Source organism: Leopardus geoffroyi, chromosome B4, assembly GCF_018350155.1.
Source record: "Leopardus geoffroyi isolate Oge1 chromosome B4, O.geoffroyi_Oge1_pat1.0, whole genome shotgun sequence".
Lineage (NCBI taxonomy): Eukaryota > Metazoa > Chordata > Mammalia > Carnivora > Felidae > Leopardus > Leopardus geoffroyi.
This window is the reverse complement of record NC_059341.1, coordinates 103558912-103577004: the sequence shown is the minus strand read 5'-3', so window position 1 is coordinate 103577004 and position 18093 is coordinate 103558912. Positions and strand designations below refer to the sequence as shown.

Sequence of the window (18093 nt, the reverse complement as noted above, 5' to 3'; positions counted from 1 at the left end):
AGTCTACAGAATATACAATACATCTCATAGAGTTCTTTCTAATAGTGTCAGTCAATAGGGATTTATGATGTAATTCAATAAGGAAATGTAGAGGTCTCTATTTATCTGGCCTCATCACAGATTAGATTTCAAAGTACCTGGAAATCTGCAAAATGGATAGATTAGGCTTCCCGTTAAACATAACAGGCTGAGCACATATGTTTACTTCTATTCCCTCAAGTAATTTCACTAAGACAAAAGTAAAGTAATAAATCAGTCACAAGAAAAAGGATGGGAGATGAGAACAAAATGTGGGAAGATGGAATCTGGAAAACAGACATTAGTAGAGCAGAGCAAGGTGACTTTAACCACCCACAAGAGACAAAGCCAACAAGAAGTAATCCTTTTTGTCTGGAAGAAAGCTCAGAAGTTGGAGGCAGATGCGTGTACTTCTGAAAGCAAAAGAAGGTGGTGAAAAGAGAAGAATTAGTTGAAAATCCACATAAGGAACAGTTAGATCCTCAAGTCCCTTCTGTAAGGCCCAGTAGCAAGGAGGCTGTCTGTCTCTGCTGATCCTGGCAGAGGACTGGAAGTTCACGTTTTGCAGTAGTTGAATCACGAAGGTACTGAACTTGAGTCCACCAGGAATACTGAACATAGGTATGGGGCAAAACCTGCATATTGAGTAATGAGACTTCCCAGTCTTCTCTCCCTACTTGGCGCTGGAAATGGCTGACAACTGGTAACACAGGCGGAAAAGCAGTTTCTCTCAGGGAAACTGATCTGGCAGGAGAAAAGCCCCATAGATGCTGACATTTGATACATGTCTCCACAGAATGCCTGGGTCCAAACATCAGCCTTCTAAATGAGGACCATCAGTCAACAAGCTCTGCCTTGTCACAAAAGAACATCCAGTCAGCTTTTCAGTACTTCTGTCTTCAATATGAATGAACAATGGACAGATGAGGAAATCCTCTAACACAAAAGATGAAGACTAAAACAATCAAAAAGAAAAAAAGGAACATCCAGATAAGAGGCCCATTGCAGGACCAGCAGAAGAAAAGTTAAAGAGATTTCCTTAGGGAGAGAAAAGATGGTGAATCTATGACCCAAGAATAGGCTGATATGGAAAAAGAACATTTAGAGAATAAGAAACATATCTTACAAAAAAAAAAAAAAAAAAAAAAAAAAAAGGTGGCAGAAACAAAATTCCTAGAAAGGTTGACATACAAGGTGGAGGAAATTTTACGGAAAGTAGAATAACATGCCAAAGAGATGGAAACTGGGAGAGAAAAAGATTAAACACTTATTAGAGAATGTTTAGAAGTCCAACATCTATTTAATAGAAGCTCTAGAGAGAACAGAGAAAACTGAAGAATCACCAAAGGTATAGGACAAAGAAATTTCCCAACTGTAGGGCAGATGGCAGACTGAAAGGGCCCACTGAGTCCCTTATATAATAATGAAAAAAGACTAAATCAGGGCAAATCTTCAAGATATTCCAGAAGAACTGGGTAAGAAGTTCCAGAAACTTCCAGAGAGAAAATACAAAGGAATCAGAATGCCATTGGTTTTTTCAACATCAACTCTGGAAACTAGAAAACAATACAGTGATACCTTTGAAATTATGAAGGAAAGTGATCTCTAACCTAGAATTCCATGTCCCACCAAACAATTGAGTGGAAACATAAATTAAAAATGTTTCCAACACACAAGGCCTCCAAGAATGTGTAATCCTGTCTCCAGAATATATTGAAGATGTACTCTACTAAAATGATGGGAAAAAAAGGAGAAAGGACAATATGGGATTCAGGAAACAAGAGATCTGCATAGGAAATGATCCCCAGGATGTTAGGGAAACATAATCCTAGGATGATCACAGAGCCATGGGTCTTAAAATCAGTCCAGACCACAGCAGGGGATGGAGATCTCCAGGAGAGACATCACCAAGAAAAAGAGAAATAGAACTGATAGAGTACCTGATGTGACTAATTGCACCAAGAGGAGGAAAGTTTAGGTTTCAATTAGTGACTGGTATATAGAATATGATGCAATGATTTTTAAAACGCCAAGTTTTAACTGAGAAGGAAAGAGAAACAATTGTGTAACAAGAAAAAAGTTCTAAAAAAATGCAATCTTAGTACACTGCATGTCTCAGTGGTGCATTAACATTTATTTTATTCAATAGACATTTAATGTTTATAACATTAAACATTAAATGTTTAATAAAATTATGATATAAATATATCAGGAGTTTAGGAGTAAGAAAAGTGTATGTGTAGTTAGTATAAGAGGGTTAAATTTTCTTTTTCTGTATTAGAAAGTCAACAAAGTGTGTCTAAAAATGAAGAAATCAAGAAGTAGAATAACTGATAAAGGCATTAAAATAAATATGAAGGGCACCTGGGTTGAGAGTTTGACTCTTAATTTCAGCTCCAGTAATGATCTCATAGTTTGTGGGATCGAGCCCAGCTTTGGGTTCTGTGCTGACGTTGCTGAGCCTGCTTGGGATTCTCTCTCCCTCTCTCTCGCATCCCCCCCTCCCCCCCTACACACACTCTCTCTCTCTCTCTCTCTCTCTCTCTCAAAATAAACACATTAAAAATAAATATGAAGATTCATATTAGCAGAAAGAGATATAAGAACTCAAAATTTTGGGTAGGATTTTGGGAGTGGGAAGGCTAAGTAGGGGATTGCTGCCTTTTGTTATAATTCTTACAGAACTAAAGTATTTACATTTAAAGACTATGTACATGTAATATTTTGATTTTAGAGGATGAATTGCATATGTTCCAGAAATATTTGCTTTGAAGGCATAACGGCTCAATATTCTATTAATTATTTCAACACATATAAAAAGGCTATTTCACACCATAGCTAATCCACTCTCTGAAAAACATTAAGTAAGACTTAACATTTAGAGTAAGTTTCATTCTGACCTATTAATATGAATTTTTTTTATTTGTTAGTATCATCATATTTCCCTTTATTATTTAAGGGCAAGTGTATCACCAAAATTAGTTATTTTAGGCCAGCTCAGAAATTCTCAACTGGGGAAGATTTTTCCCTGCAGGGAACATTTGGTAAAGTCACAACTGGGGGTGAGGGCCAACTATTGGTATCTAGTGGATGCAAGCCAAGAATGCTGCTAAACATCCTACAATGGACAGGACAAACCCTAAAGAATTATCTATCCTTAAATGTCAATAGTGCCATGGTTGAGAAACCAAGCTCTGAGTCTTTGAGGATTATTTCATCAGAATGCTAAACATAAAGATTGATGATATGCAAACATTTTGCAATTTAGGACTGACTCAGCTAAATATCTTGATGCAAGGCTGGAAGCAGTCTGGCTGTAAAATACATCTTTGGAAGTGAGAATGGTAAGGTAAAGACAAAAGGTATAATAAATGATAACAATAATAATACACAGTGCTTTGTACCTCAATAATCTCTTTCATCCATGGTTCCTAGGGCACTTTATAGACTAATAATAACTACTCTGGTACTCATATACTACCTTTTATCCAAGGATCTCAGATACCTTCACAACACTCTCACAATGTAGGAAGTATCATTATCCCCATTTTATATGTAAGTAAACAGAGGCACAAAAGTTAAGCAACTTGCCCAAAGCCACAGCAGTCAGGAGTATCCAATTCCTGACTCAGAGCCTATTAATACTAAGAGAACTAGTCTGAGAGTGCAGTGGTAAGTGTTATTCTAGTTCATTCTATGTCTCATTTTCAAGTGAATATTGTGTATTCAGTATGTAATCTTTCTGCCTGCCTTCTCCCCTCAACCCCACCCCCCCACTTTTTAGAGACCAAAGACTGCTTGATATCCGTTTACTAATAAAAGGGATTATATTTACTGAATGCCTTCCTTGAACCAAGTACATAGTGTCAAGACTTATAACAGCTTAAAAATTTATGCTGTTGTTGCTGATTTTGTAGTAAAGAAAGCGGAGTTTCAGAGAATTCAAACACCACATCCAAGCTCTCTCAGCTACTTATGTATTTATGTTCAGGCACACCGTATCCTCTTTCTGCTATATCCAGCAGCCCTTCCAGGTGAAAATCCTTTGGTAAGTTACAAAGTATATTAATGTGAATCTGCTTAATGCCCAACTCTCCTTCTACCCCCTTAAAACCCAGAAAACAAAATACTGTAGTGACTCTGTATAGGAGGGATTTCAGGTGGCAAACCCAGGTTGTTACCAGCTAGGCTCAGCCTTTTAAACCAATTCCCAAGGAAGGCCTTTGATTTTCTAAGGATTTTTTTTCCAGAGCCCTCTCACTGTTATGCACGTTTCACCCCAAAAGCCAGACCAAAGACCAGAACTCTGTGACTTTCCCTCTGAGAAATAAATAGCATGTGAATCACTGTCTCCCGATCTTATTTTTGTGGCAGGCACGCACTGATTGCCCACCCACCATGTGCCACCTGGGCAAAACAGGAATACTAAGTAGGAATAAAGATTTATGTTAGGTAAGAGTGTGACTCAGGGCTCGCCTACTTTTTTTTTTTTTTTACAAAATGGTGACCTGGCATTTGTAGCCAGGTCAGGAAAATGATGTGCCCTGGCACCACTTGTATGTAGTGAGGTCTGTCCATTCAGGTGTGGGACAGTGGCAGTTCACGCAGCCCTGATCCAGAAAAGTTAAATGACTTGCATCTGAGGATAAGATACACTGCCTGGTATGTTAGGAGAACAGAGAAGTAAGAGTCAATCACGGCACCAGCCCACATGAAATCAGCATCAACGCAGCTTTCATAACTGGGTAGGGAGCTTTGCTGCTAAATTCACGCTCTGTAAAGAGGTGTAGAGACAGGGCTAAAAGGAGAATTCCAAATAGGAATGGGATGCCAATGCAATACACTGGCTAAATGAGTTTTTAGTTTTCTCCGGCAAGCCTAAGATAATTGATAATTCACTGATAATGTAAGCCCCTCTTTCTTTCAGCCGACCCTTTCACCCAGAGACCACAGACTTTTCTCAGAAGGAAGTGTTTGGGTTTGTTTCTTTTTTTTTTACTGCTCTTCTGCCTGCCACCCTGGTACATCTGAAAAGCGGGCAGCGACCAGGAAAAGTGACGCGCGACTCTTTTCCCATCCTGGCTAGTCAGGCCTGAATCATCACAAGTTGACTGCATTTTCCCCCTCGGCCAGCAGCCTTCGAGATTTTCCCTCGAAGAATATGTCTTGTACTTAAAAGGAAGAGTGGTGGGAGACGGGGAGGCGGAGAAGAGGACCGGGGTGAAGGGCGTGGAGGGCCGTCCCGCCCGGAGTCGGAGCCGCCGCGGGGCCGCGAGCCCAGGAATGTGCGGTCGGACAGGCGTGCGCGGGGCGGGCTGCAGCGACGGGCTGGACGAGGCGGCGCGCACCTGAGCGACGGGGGCGGGGCGTCGGCGGGCACGAACCCCCCCCCCCCCCACCCCGCCCCTCACTGCGCGCCGCGCCCCTCGCGCGCCGTCTCGGCCCTTTCCGCCCGCGCTTCGGCGCCGCTCGGCTCCCCTCCCGCCCCTCGCTCCCTCCCTCTTTCCCTCCCTCCTGGCCGGGGAGAGTCGCGAGCTCCGGCCGCGAGTTTGCCGCAGCTCCTTCCGCGCCGCCGCGTCGGCTCACCTGGGCGCCGACTCCCAGACCCGCGCCTCGTCCCCCCAAACTCCCCCCAGGTAAGGGGCTGCCCGCGCTCGACCCGCGCGCCCGTCCTCCCGAAGCGGCTGGACAACTGGTGTGTGTGCGCGTCCAGCCTCCTCTGCGAGCCGCCCAGGGGCTTCGCGCCTCGCCCAGGCTTGAAGGTGTTGGTGGCGGGGACCTTGGGCCGACGGTGGCCGCAGCGAGGGGCAGGAGAGGCGGCGAGCCGACAGGTGGCGGGGTCTGGCCCCGGTCCCCTTACCGCCGCAGGCGCAGACCCCGGTGGGGATGGGGCGGGCGGGCCGGGGGTGGGGACAGTCCCTTTCTCCTCCCCTCGAGGGGCGGCGATCGCCGGGCCCGTCGTGTAGGTGCGTCGGAGAAACTTTGCAGGGTGGGGACTCTGCAGCCACTTGCCACCGGGGACTGGTCGCCGCGCTGTGCGGGGGCGGGGGGCTCCGAGACGGGTCGCGGGGGCAGCCCCTCAGGCCAGGCGAGGACCTTAACGCTTCCCTTCCCCGCCCCCTTTTGTGTTTCCCCTCAGACCCGCCGGCCGCTGGGGGAGCCGCGGCCGCCCCCGCGCCCGGGGGTCGTTCCCTCGCATCCTCCGGGCCGCGGGAGGGCAGAGGCGGCGGCGGCCGGAGCCGGGCCGGGCGGCCTGAGGTGAGAGCCCGGCCGGCCCCGCTGGGAATATGGCGACCGGTGGCTACCGGACCGGCGGCAGCGGCGGCAGCACCACCGACTTCCTGGAGGAGTGGAAGGCGAAGCGCGAGAAGATGCGCGCCAAGCAGAACCCCCCGGGCCCGGCCGCCCCGGGCGGGGGCAGCAGTGACGCGAGCGGGAAGCCCCCGGCGGGGGCTTTGGGCACCTCGGCCGCCGCCGCGGCCAACGAGCTCAACAACAACCTCCCGGGCGGCGCGGCCGCACCTGCCGCCCCCGGCTCCGGGGGCGTGAACTGCGCCGTGGGCCCAGCGGCGCTGCCCCGCTCCGCCCCCGGCCCCCGGCGGCCCGAGGACGAGCCGCCTCCCACCGCCGCGGCCGCGGTCTCCGCCTCGGGGGCACCGCCGGCCCGGGGCGACGACGAGGAGCGGGACGGCGCCCAGGACAAGGGCAAGAGCTCGGGCCCCAGTGCCAGGAAGGGCAAGGGGCAGATCGAGAAGAGAAAGCTGCGCGAGAAGCGTCGCTCCACCGGCGTGGTCAACATCCCCGCGGCAGAGGTGAGCGGGCGGGGGGCCGCGGAGGGAGCTTCCCGGGGCCCCGAAGGGCAGAGGTTCCCTACTCCAGCTCGTACTTTTATCCTTTCGCTGAGTTATGCAGGCCGAGGGTGATGGAGTTTTACTGTGAGCAAATGCTTCCTGGGAAGTTCCCCAAACGCAAAGTAGGACACGTGCTTTTCAGGCTTCCTGGCTGAGGTCTCCGATTCAGGATCCTTCTTTACATTGGTGGAAAGACTACTCGTGGTTCCAGGACTTGCCCGCTTAGGGTTGTTTGTTTCTGCTTCATCAGTTAGAAAAATTGATTAATGGTGATGACGACATACGCTGTTTAGTTTCCCACGTGTCCCTCGGAAGTTATCAGATTGTTTATCTCTTTTCTCTTGACAGTGTTTAATAGCACCTGTAAAGAAACGTGGCCTTAGCACTATGCGAGACAGCTTTATCTTTCAGTGTATCCAAGATGAGTGTATCTGAATGAGTGTATGCACTGTTTCATATCTAAGCTAGCTTTTGGGAAGAGCGCTCCCCATCACTCACTCACACACACACACATACACACACACACACACACACACACACACACACGCGCGCGCGCGCGCGCGCGCGCGCACAGTTTATTCTGAGTGGTATTTAGGACAATGGGAATGCTGTAGCAACCCACAGTTCTTTTTGCTAAGACGATCTTTCCGTGTATTTAAGTATTTGGCTCTGCGTATTCTGGAAAACATTTGTGGTAGGGTTTTTGTTTTTGTTTTGTATTTTTGAGCAGTCTCAACATTCCTGCAGGCAGCAACGTCTTTCTATTAGAGTGAGTGGTGAAACATTTTTACTTAGTGTGTAACCGCACCTATCTCTACCCTCAAAAAATTTTTTTCTAAGCAAATTTTGGTTACTTGGATAGAAGTGCACGAGTTTTGGGAAGTGATTCCACAACCTTGTTTCACCCAAAGAAGTTGTATCATTTTCCCATTGGCTCATTAGGTTTTACTCTTAAAAAAAAATTTTTTTTTTTTTTTTACTCGTGGCCTTGTAATGTATTCAACTTTGATACCTAGTTAATAATTAATAAGAATATGCTAACTTCAGTTGTGGTTCAAGTAAAAACATTCAGAGTAAGCTAGGGTATATGTCGAACATAGCCAACTTTTTAAGTGTTAATATGATTTCCATACCTGGAAAATCACAGTTTGTCTTTGAAGGGTATATTTTTATATGCATGTTTCAGCGAGATTTTATCAGCCAGCAAAACTGTCCTCTGTGGTTTGCTACTTGCACAAAAGATCTGTTATTCATTAAATTGCTTTAAAAGGAATTCATGAGAGTGGTAATCAAATTTCTAGGGTTTTTTTTTTTTTTTTTTTTGGTTGTTGTTGTTGTTAAAAATATGAAGATTAAGGGGAAACTAAAGACAGGGCTCTGGAAAAGCTACATTCCTCAACTTTATTTTTAAAAGTAGCTGATGGTCCAAATAAAAGAATTAGTCATTTTCAGTCTTTTCCTCATTGTTCATCTGACAAGGGTCTTATTTTGGGAAATATCTTGGCAGATGTTAAACTTCATTTTTTGTCAGGCTGCTTGTACTAGAATTGTTACTTCTCCAGTACCTTTTTTGTTTTTGTTTTTAACAAGCATTATGTTTACCGGGGGAAATAAGTGTGGTGTATCATGCGAGATCCTAAGAAACATCCATTGTTAATGCTCCTACTTTGGGTTAGGGAACATAGTGCTGAGAATGTAGATCACTCCCCACTACAATTGAGTCTAATACTCTGGAATGTTTTTCGTTTGGGTGTTGGCAACTCCTAAATTTAATCTTCCTTAAAAACAAACAACCCAGGGTACCATTTTTTTTTGTCTGTGGAATTTGAACCTTTTTTATTGAATAGAGAGTTGAGGACTGCTTTCTTTTTGTGGTAACTATGGCTCTATCTGTTGCTGTAGGACGCAACAAAACATGGTAATGTTTTAACGCAGTACCTAATTAGCAGGCATACTTGTTGAGTGCCTCCTCATATTTTCGTAAAAACAGCTTAATTCGTTCAGATTATTTTAATAGTGGTAAATATATGACACAAAACTTTAAAGATGGGCCATCTTTATATTCTTCAGGTTGTATTTTTAGAATTGTGTGCCAGTCATTTCTCCTAGTAGTTTCAACACTGAGAATGTCAGTTGGTATGGAGTTTCTTGTGTAATGTAGCACTGTTGGTTTAAGAAGTCATATCATATTTTATAAATTTTTCAGGTGTGTAAATATCAGAAAAGCAGAAAATTATTAATCTGTCAACATTCAAAAATAGACTTGTATTATATGTGATGTTGAGAAAGACTCTCTTATTTTCAGACAGTATTCTCAACCAAGTTTCTATTAGGAAAGTAGCATATAATTCACATGCAAAAGCCGATTTTTGTGGTTGATAAACATTAAGTTCCATCAGGAAGTATTTATTAAACATCTGTTTGACACATTCACTGTGACTTTCATTAACTTATCTTACTAATTACAGAATATTATAAAATTTGTTGTAAAGGCTACCTGACAACAGCTAAAGATATCACAAACAGCAACAAGATAATATTAGCAAGGATGCAGGTCTCAAACTAGATGTGATGGATGGGGATGGGAAGCTGGGTAGGATAGTACTTGTGATGACTGTAATAAAAAGTGCAAATATACAGATGCTTATTAGTGAGACAAACTTTAGTTGTTCTTGATTACTAAGTTAGAGATTAAAAAAATGTTTTTTTCCCTAAATTTTTACTTTGTCTACTTTTTTGGGGGAATAGCTCAAATTGGATAATTTGGCTGTTCTTGCCAGTAATTTTGGTATACGTTTATTAGATCAGTCAGATCTTTATTACATGTCTGTGTTCAGGCAGTATGGTAAGGGCTGTGGAAAAAAAACAAGAAGAGTAAGGCAGTGTATATTCTCAAGGAGCAGGGCTATAATCCTGGAAGAAGGATAAGGCATAATTATATGAAAAAACTTAAGTACTGAGTTAACAATTGAAAAGCCATCTTAACACAGCAAATTGTTGATTAGAAATATTTTATGTGTAGGGGTGCCTGGCTGGCTTAGTGGAGCATGTGACTCTTGATCTCAGGGCTGTGAGTTAGAGCCCCACATTGGGGTATGGAGATCACTTAAAAATCTGAAAAAAAAAAAGTTTTGTGTTGAGGGGGAAGAGGTGATTGGGGCTGAGAGAAGCTACTGGTGATGAGGCTCTTGGGCTGAGACTTACATTTCTGTACCTATATATTTATACATCCATTCACACATACGTGTATACATACTTATGGTGTTTTAAATCTGAGTGTAATGGTTCTTAATTGTGGAAGTGCATTAATATCATGTGAGGATCTTAAAAAAATGCTCCTCATGCAGAATACTTGCCCTCTCCCTCCCTGAGCCCCTTTTGATTTAATGGGTCTGGGATGGATCCCAGGCATCAATATTTTGATAAGCTTCTCATGTGATTCTACTGTGAGTCAGGGTTAAGAACTATTGGGCTGCAGTCTGGGGATACAGAAATGAATAGGACACAGGCCTTGCCCACAGGGCCTCTCAAGTAATATAGGGAACTGTGGTAAGTACAGTGTTTAATGCAGGCTGAGCAGGGTACCTAACCTAAGGAAGACGGGGATAGTTGAGGAAGGGTTCTTAGGCAGTACCACCCCTGTTTTCAGAGTGCTTGTGAAGTTATTGCCATTGAATAGGTTTGCATGAGTGGGTTAACGGAGGTGGTTAATAAAATATTTCAATAGGTAAGGTCAAATGATACTGAAATTTTGATTTAAATACAAAGTTAACACGTATTGAAACTTACTATTTTCATAGTGGTTGGCTACAGTACTTTATGTTGTTTTAATTAATGCTCACAGCAATCCCATGTGGTAGTTACTGTTTCTCTTTATATCCTCATTTCCAGAGGAGAAAATGGAGGCTTGAAGAGCTTAAATGACTCAGGATCACATGGAAAGTGAATAAGTGGTAGAGCAGTATTTTCAGTGTGTGTGTATGCGTGTGTGTGTGTGTGTGTGCACGCGCATCTTGGGAGAGCGAGATTTTTAAGAATTAATTTTTAATTAATAAAATATTAAAAGAATTAATTTTTAAGAATTAGCCAATTTTGCAATGTGTAGCTTGTTTTCCTATAACTTTTTATTTTTTCTATAACTTTTTATTAGAGGTTATCTTAAATAATTTAAACCTCTGAATGGAGAAAAGAGTAAAAGGAACTGACTAGAAATTAAGGTCAAATCTGTAGGCTCAGAGATTGCTTCTGACCCTCTATAGTTTACTTGGCAAAATTTTGAACACCAGGCCATCAGCACAATCTATTTTTGGCTCGATCAGAAAATATGAATCTTTGTTTTTACATAAGTGATATGTTGTTTTTCTGTCAAGATGGAGTTAAAACACCTACTCCATAGTTTGAAGGAGCATTTAATATATAGAAAGCATTTTTAAGTGAGCACAATTTTAAGTCATAATTATTCAGCGTATTTGTTGAACATCATATGGGACAAGTTCGACTAAGTAAACCATGTGAATCCAGGTAGATTAAGAAATGCCTTTGGTATGCCCATTATATACCAGACTGTCTACCTTTCTATGTGATGAGTCAGAAGAGGAACTAATAGTGACTCAGGGTTGGAGAAAATTGGGCTTGTGAATAGGGTAGATATAGCATAAACACCAAGGCTACTTAGTAAGATATTAAGCCCAGTTTTCCTAAATGTGAACTCATTGGTAAGGTAAATTGAAAATGGAATATTATCAGGATTTATAATGAGTTGTCTAAGCTGAGGGATCTTTTTCCATAAAAATAATTATGTAACTAAGTAGATGACATTTATGGTGTGCTTATTAAGTGCTAGGCACTGTTCTGAGCACTGTACATGTGTTGGTGCGTTTAATTCTCACTACAGCCCTTTGGGAAAATGGGGCAGAGAGAGTAAGTTACTTACTTGCCTGAAGTTACCTACACAGTAAGAAGCAGAGTAGAGATAGTCTGCTTTTAAAGCCTTGTGCTTAATAACTGTTTTATATTTCAGTGTATTATATACTATATACCTAGTTTAAGAAAGACAAAGATTATTTTAGGAGTAAAATGTAAAATTAGTCATTTATATTATTAATAAATTTGAGAATAGCCCTATAATGAAAGGCAGATAAGGTGGGACTTTATTGGGAAAAATTGGCAGCAAATAAACAGGAACAGTGGCATCAGAATTCTTATTTAAAATCGCTATCAAGTTGGTGGCTTTATTTATGTTCTTTATTATTTCTACATTGGTTTTTACCATCTGTGATATAGGCCAGAAAATAATTATGCTATTTAATAGTAATACTAATACATGTCTTAGAAGTTTGAAATGATTGGCAAATATAGGAGTTTGAAATCTTCTGAGTGCTTTTTTTCTTTTTAAAAAGTAAGATAAAATTCATATACCATAGAATTAATCCTTTAAGATATTCAGTTCAATGGATTTTTGGTATATTCACAAAATTGTGCTCTGAGTGCTTTTATATTTTCATCTTAATTTTTCATTATGTATTTAGAACCCATGGAACCTAAGTTTTATCTTCCCACCGTATAAAATGCAGCAGAGTCAAATAATTCAGTGCCAGCTTTTCCTGCATTTCCCAGAGAACATGAAATAATTGTAGCATTTTCTCAGTTTTTTGTTTTTTTGTTGTTGTTAAAAGCCTGGATATTATTTAAATTTATTTTATTAAATTTTTTTATTGTTTATTTATTTATTTTGGGAGAGAGGGCATGAGCAGGGGAGAGGCAGAGAGAGAGGGAGGGAGAGAATCCCAAGCAGACTCCACTCTGTCAGTGCAGAGCTCCACATGGAGTTTGAAGTCACAAACTGTGAGATCATGACCTAATCTGAAACCAGGAGCTAGACACTTAACTGACTGAGCCACCCAGGCACCCCGTATTTTTTTTTTTTTTTTTTTTTTTTTTTTTAGAGAGAGAGAGAGTGAGTGGGGGAGAGGGGCAGAGGAAGAGATTGAGAATCTTTTTTTTTTAATTAAAAGATTTTTTTAATGTTTATTTTTATTTTTGAGAGAGAGACAGAGTGCGAACCAGGGACGGGCAGAGAGAGAGAGAGAGAGAGAGAGAGAGAGGGAGGGAGGGAGAGAGAGACACAGAATCCTAAGTAGCAGGCTCCAGGCTCCCAGCTGTCAGCACAGATCCCCATGAGGGGCTCAAACCCATGAACTGTGAGATCATGATCTGAGCTGAAATCGGACCCTTAACTGACTGAGGCACCCAGGTGTACGGAGAGAGAATCTTAAGCAGGCTCCATGCTTAGCATGGAGCCTGACATGGGGCTCGATCCCACTACTCTGGGATCATGACATGAGCTGAAATTAAGAGTCACATGCTTAACCAATTGAGCCACCCAGGCACCTTGGTTTTATGTTTCTTAAAACTTAGACACCTACTACCACTTGTTTGTAGTATAGGAGTTTAGTATCAGAGGTATTTAATTTAACTGAATGTAAAATTTCTAATTTATTTAAAATTTTACATGTCTTTCATGGAGATCTGCAAAGCTCTACTATCTAAACATTTGGAAACTTTGATTCAAAGTAAAAATGGAGTATTAAACCACCTAAAACCTTAGTCATGTTACTTAAATCAGTGTCTTAAAGATGTGGCTGGGGGGGGTGGGTATGGGGATGGGGACAACCTGTACCAGTATCACCTGCATTGTTTATTTAAAATGCAGATTTCTGGGATCCACTTCAGTCTGGGAACAGGGAGGGGTTACCCGAGACTGCAGAGTTTTAACATTTTCTTGAGTGAGTCTTGTAATTCTGAAGTTCGAGTGTACTTAATGTCCTGTACTGGTTTACTGATCTGTCAAATGAAATTGATACTGATTATCTAACAGGATTGTTACATGAATCAAAATAGTGTTAAAAATGTTCTTAAAATGATAAATTACAGCTACTGTGTAGGTTATAGTGATAACTAATTGTTGATGTCTAATCGAAATTTCTTACTGGGATGTTGAAAATTCATTTTTTTCCTGTTAATTAAAAACTTCATAGACATTTTAACAGAGACAGCTTGAGCTACTTGGAAATTCAAAGCACCCTAAACATTTAGGTAATATTATATAGTTAGTGCAAAATGTTGTGTTTGCCTTGCTTCTTGTCCTGATTTTGTTAGAAGCCTAGACAACAGGAAAAAAAAAAAAAAAAGAAAAACCTCTAACACTTAATATATAATTTAAACTTCACTTTCATTCATCTTTCTTTTTCTTTTTCTTTTTTTTTTTAACGTGTATTTGTTTTAGAGAGAGAGAGTGCATGAGCAGAGGAGGGGCAGAGAGAGGGAGACACAGAATCAGAAGCAGGCTCTAGGCTCTGAGCTGTCAGCGCAGAGCCCGACATGGGGTTTGAAGCCAGGAACTGTGAGTTCATGACCTGAGCCGAAGTCAGATGCTTAACTGACTGAGCCACCCAGGCACCCCTCATTTTTCATTTTTACATATATTTAAGAGAAAGCGTATAATTGTTTTTAAATGTATTTAATAATTAGTTAACACTCTTAAAACAGATTTTTTTCTATCTTATCAAAATATTCCCGAGTGTATGACTTTTTCTCTTTTGTTTACTACTCTCACATATTAAATCCATAAGCATTCTTAGCTAGCTAATTGATTCTTAAAGTATTTGGTTATTGCTGAGGGAGCTTTCAGTTTAAATCTCAGGCATTTGTGTTCATAGCCATACACCTACTGGTATAGAGTCAAGCCTTAGCCATCTATCATGTTCTCCTTGAGTTACTTAAAAATATACTAGGCACCATGTCTGAATGATATTGTAAGAATATTTAATTTCTTAAAGTAACAAAATTGTATACCTCAAAGGTAGAAACTGCTCCAAGTTCAAAACCTCACGTGTGAAAATTGGATAATAAACATTTATTCTGTGATCATCTTTTTTTTAAATAGTTTTTTTTTTAAACTTTATCTAATTTGAGAGAGAGAGAGCACAGCAGTGGAAGGGCAGAGAGAGAGGGAGAGGTTGAGAGAGAGAGAATCCCAAGCAAGCTCTGTGCTGTCAGCTCAGAGCCACACACAGGACTCAGTCCCGGGAACCGTGAGATCATGACCTGAGCTGAAACCAAGAGTCAGACACGTCACCGACTGAGCCACCCAGGTGCCCCTGTGTTTCACGTTCTTGACAAGACTTCTTGACATCCTATAGTGCAACCAAGCAAAAGTCGATCCACACCAAACTTATATAATCTTTAATTTTTCCTTCTGTTAAAACTAATGTGTTTTTCCTTGTGGAAATACAAGAACAGGTAGAGAAACATCACCTGTTATCTTATTCTTATTTCTGATTTTTTTTTTCTGTATCTACATAAAAATTGGAATCACATCATATAGATTTGTGTATTTAGTATTTAATCATGAGTATTTTTATGGTGTTACCCTTCGAAAATAAGTATGGATTTTTAAATGATTAGTTTCCGGTGTATAATATAGGGATTATTATTATTATTTTTTGTATTGTGGTAAAATGATAAAAATATAAAATCTTAACCATTTTTAAGTGTACTTTCATTGGTATTAAATACATTCATATTATTGTGCAACCATCATCACTATCCATTCCATAACTCTTCCCGTGTTGTAAAACTGAAACTCTATACCTGTTAAACAGTAACTCCCCATTCAACCCTCCCCCATCCCTTGGCAACTACCATTATACTTTCTGTCTTTAGGGATGGATATGTTTGTGTTACTTGATATTAAAATACTTAGGCATCACTTCATTGGTAAAGGACTCTACTACTACTTCTCCCTATTATGTACCTGCTGATTGGCAGATAAGTAAGTTGTCTTAAGATAAACAGCAATATAGTTTTTTCTTTTCATGTATTCTGTTTCCTGAAACATTCTTGAAGACAAGCGTTTGGGTCTTTCAAAGTGTCTCATAGGTACTAGGACCTTCAGATAATTGTGAGGGAAGCCCATTTTTCTTTCTTTTTTTTTTTTAATCTTCTCTATAGTCTTTGATTTCATTGGGAAATTGGTGATTAGAGCTGCAGTAATTCTAAGTGTAAGTTATAACTCAACATAAAAGTTCCTAAAACTCATCATATATGCAAAATCACACAAAACTACAGGACATATAGAAAAATGGAATGTAGGGGCATAACACTCAAAATGTTTTCAGTCACATGTAAAAAGATACAAACTTAAGACTAGCAGCACAATTTTACACATGTTAAATGATTAAGAAATGCATAAATGCTACATTGATTATGACACTTGACCTCAAAACAGACCTGAGTTTGCTTATAGAAGTGGGTGTTAAAAGGGTGGCAATTTGTGAAGTGTTGGAGGAAGGGTTATCTGAAATTGGTCTGAAACTGTAACACCACATGTGGATGGGTATGGCTTGTAACACAAGGAGTGAACTGGCAGATGTTTGAGATGTGTGCATTCTGTGTGTTTCTGGGACACTGTGTTTGTTGCATTATCTGTGCTTAGTGTTTCTTTCAGTTGGACATAATGCAAATGCAACATTAGTATTATGCTCAACTTCCTAATGTATCAGTTGCATTGGAACAAATCCAGTTTTCTCAACAAATATTTTAGTGTATATGTATATACGCACATGGATACATCTATCTGTATGTTTATGTGCACATCCACATTCATCTGTCCAAAATGTGTGAAATGGTGGCTTGATAAGATCAAGTAATGAGATGGAAAAGGACTAGGGAGCAGATGTCACTAGAGATGAGAATACTTTCTTAAGAGTGTATTAATACTAAAAAATATACTGATTGCTAGGGCAGTGGTAGCAGAAAAGGAAAGGAATGGATGGATTAAGAGGTATTTCACTGATACTAGAAAATTACATAACAATGCTTTGAGCTGGAAAATTTATCCTCAGCCTTCTTCCCTTTAGCTGAGTATAGCACACACCTACCCTCTGTCCTCCAGAGCTAACTGTACCCTGCTTACTGTGTAAATCTTGCCTATTTTTTTTCTTTCTTTCTTAAATACTTGGCCTCTCCCTCTTGGTTCATCTTGCCATGAAGAAATGTTCTCTTCATTCTGGTTTACCTTCCACTTAACTTTTCTTAATTGCTCAATTTAAAGGCCTTGTTTTCATGTGCTCACCCCCATTACCTTGCTCATTTCCTGCTACCTAATTGAAATTGATCTCTTCAAGGTTGCTTGTGACTTCCTAATGGCCAAATGAGATAGCTGCTGCTTTTTTTTTCAAATTTTTAAAAATGTTTATTTTTTGAGAGAGTGCAAGTCAGGGAGGTGCAGAGAGAGGGGGACAGAGTATCAGATGTGGGCTTTGTGCTGACAGCAACAAGCCCAATGTGGGGTTCAAACTCACCTCAAGATCGCGACCTGAGCTGAACTCTTGATGCTCAACTAACTGAGCCACCTACGTGCCCCTGGCTTTTCTACTTTCAACCTGTTTGACTCCTCTGTAATATTTGCCCCTGTCATTCCTCGCCCTTTGATGCTACAGCAGTTTTGTTAGATTCTCGTTTACTTGGTTTACTCAGAAACATTTGAGTGCCTGCTTTGTGCCCCAGCTTCAGTGCTGGATGATACAAAGATGAATTACGTACTCCCCAGTCTTTAATGAACTTTCAGTTTTCTCTCAGAGAAAAAGATAATTTCTTCGCTCAGGCTGCTATAACAGAATACCATAGACTGGGTGGCTTATAAACATCAGAAAGGTATTTTTCACAGTTCTGGAGGTTGAGAAGTCCAGGGCATCAGCAGAATTGATGTCTGGTGAGAGAGCCTGCTTCCTGGTTTACTCTGTCCTCGCATGGTGGAGGGGGTGAGAGAGATATCTGGGATCTCTTTTATCAGGGTACTAATCCCATTTGTGAGGGCCCCATCCTCATGACCTGACTCCACTTTCTAAAGCTGTCACATTGGGGATTAGGATCTCAACATAGGAATTTTGGGGAGACACAAATATTTAGTTCATAACAGATAAATAGAATTTGGTATAATAAGAACTATGATGGATAAAAAGCAAAGTACTGAACTAGCTAATAAAAGGGAGCCATCAATTACATGAGGGAGTCAAGGAGGGCTTTATATAGGATAAAGCAGTATTCAGCCCTATGACTAGACTGGTATGAAGGATTTCCCAAGGAGGGAGGGAAAACATGGTAACATTCTAGGTAAAGAGAATGGCATGTGTGAGGGCACAAAGCCAGGAAATAATAGCAG

General features: G+C 41.0%; 1 protein-coding gene across 3 annotated transcripts in view; it reads left to right on the top strand.

Annotated features, from left to right (window-relative positions):
• Positions 1-5955: 5955 nt before the first annotated feature.
• The window catches only part of PAWR (pro-apoptotic WT1 regulator), a 139751-nt gene continuing 127613 nt past the window's right edge, over positions 5956-18093 (top strand). The window contains exon 1 of one of the 3 annotated variants that reach the window (XM_045466300.1): positions 5956-6830. In XM_045466300.1, the coding sequence (XP_045322256.1) occupies positions 6306-6830 (525 nt within the window). In that variant the 5' untranslated portion in view covers positions 5956-6305. The remainder of the gene's footprint in view (positions 6831-18093) is intronic. The other 2 variants (XR_006709467.1, XM_045466299.1) reach the window with 2 other exon arrangements.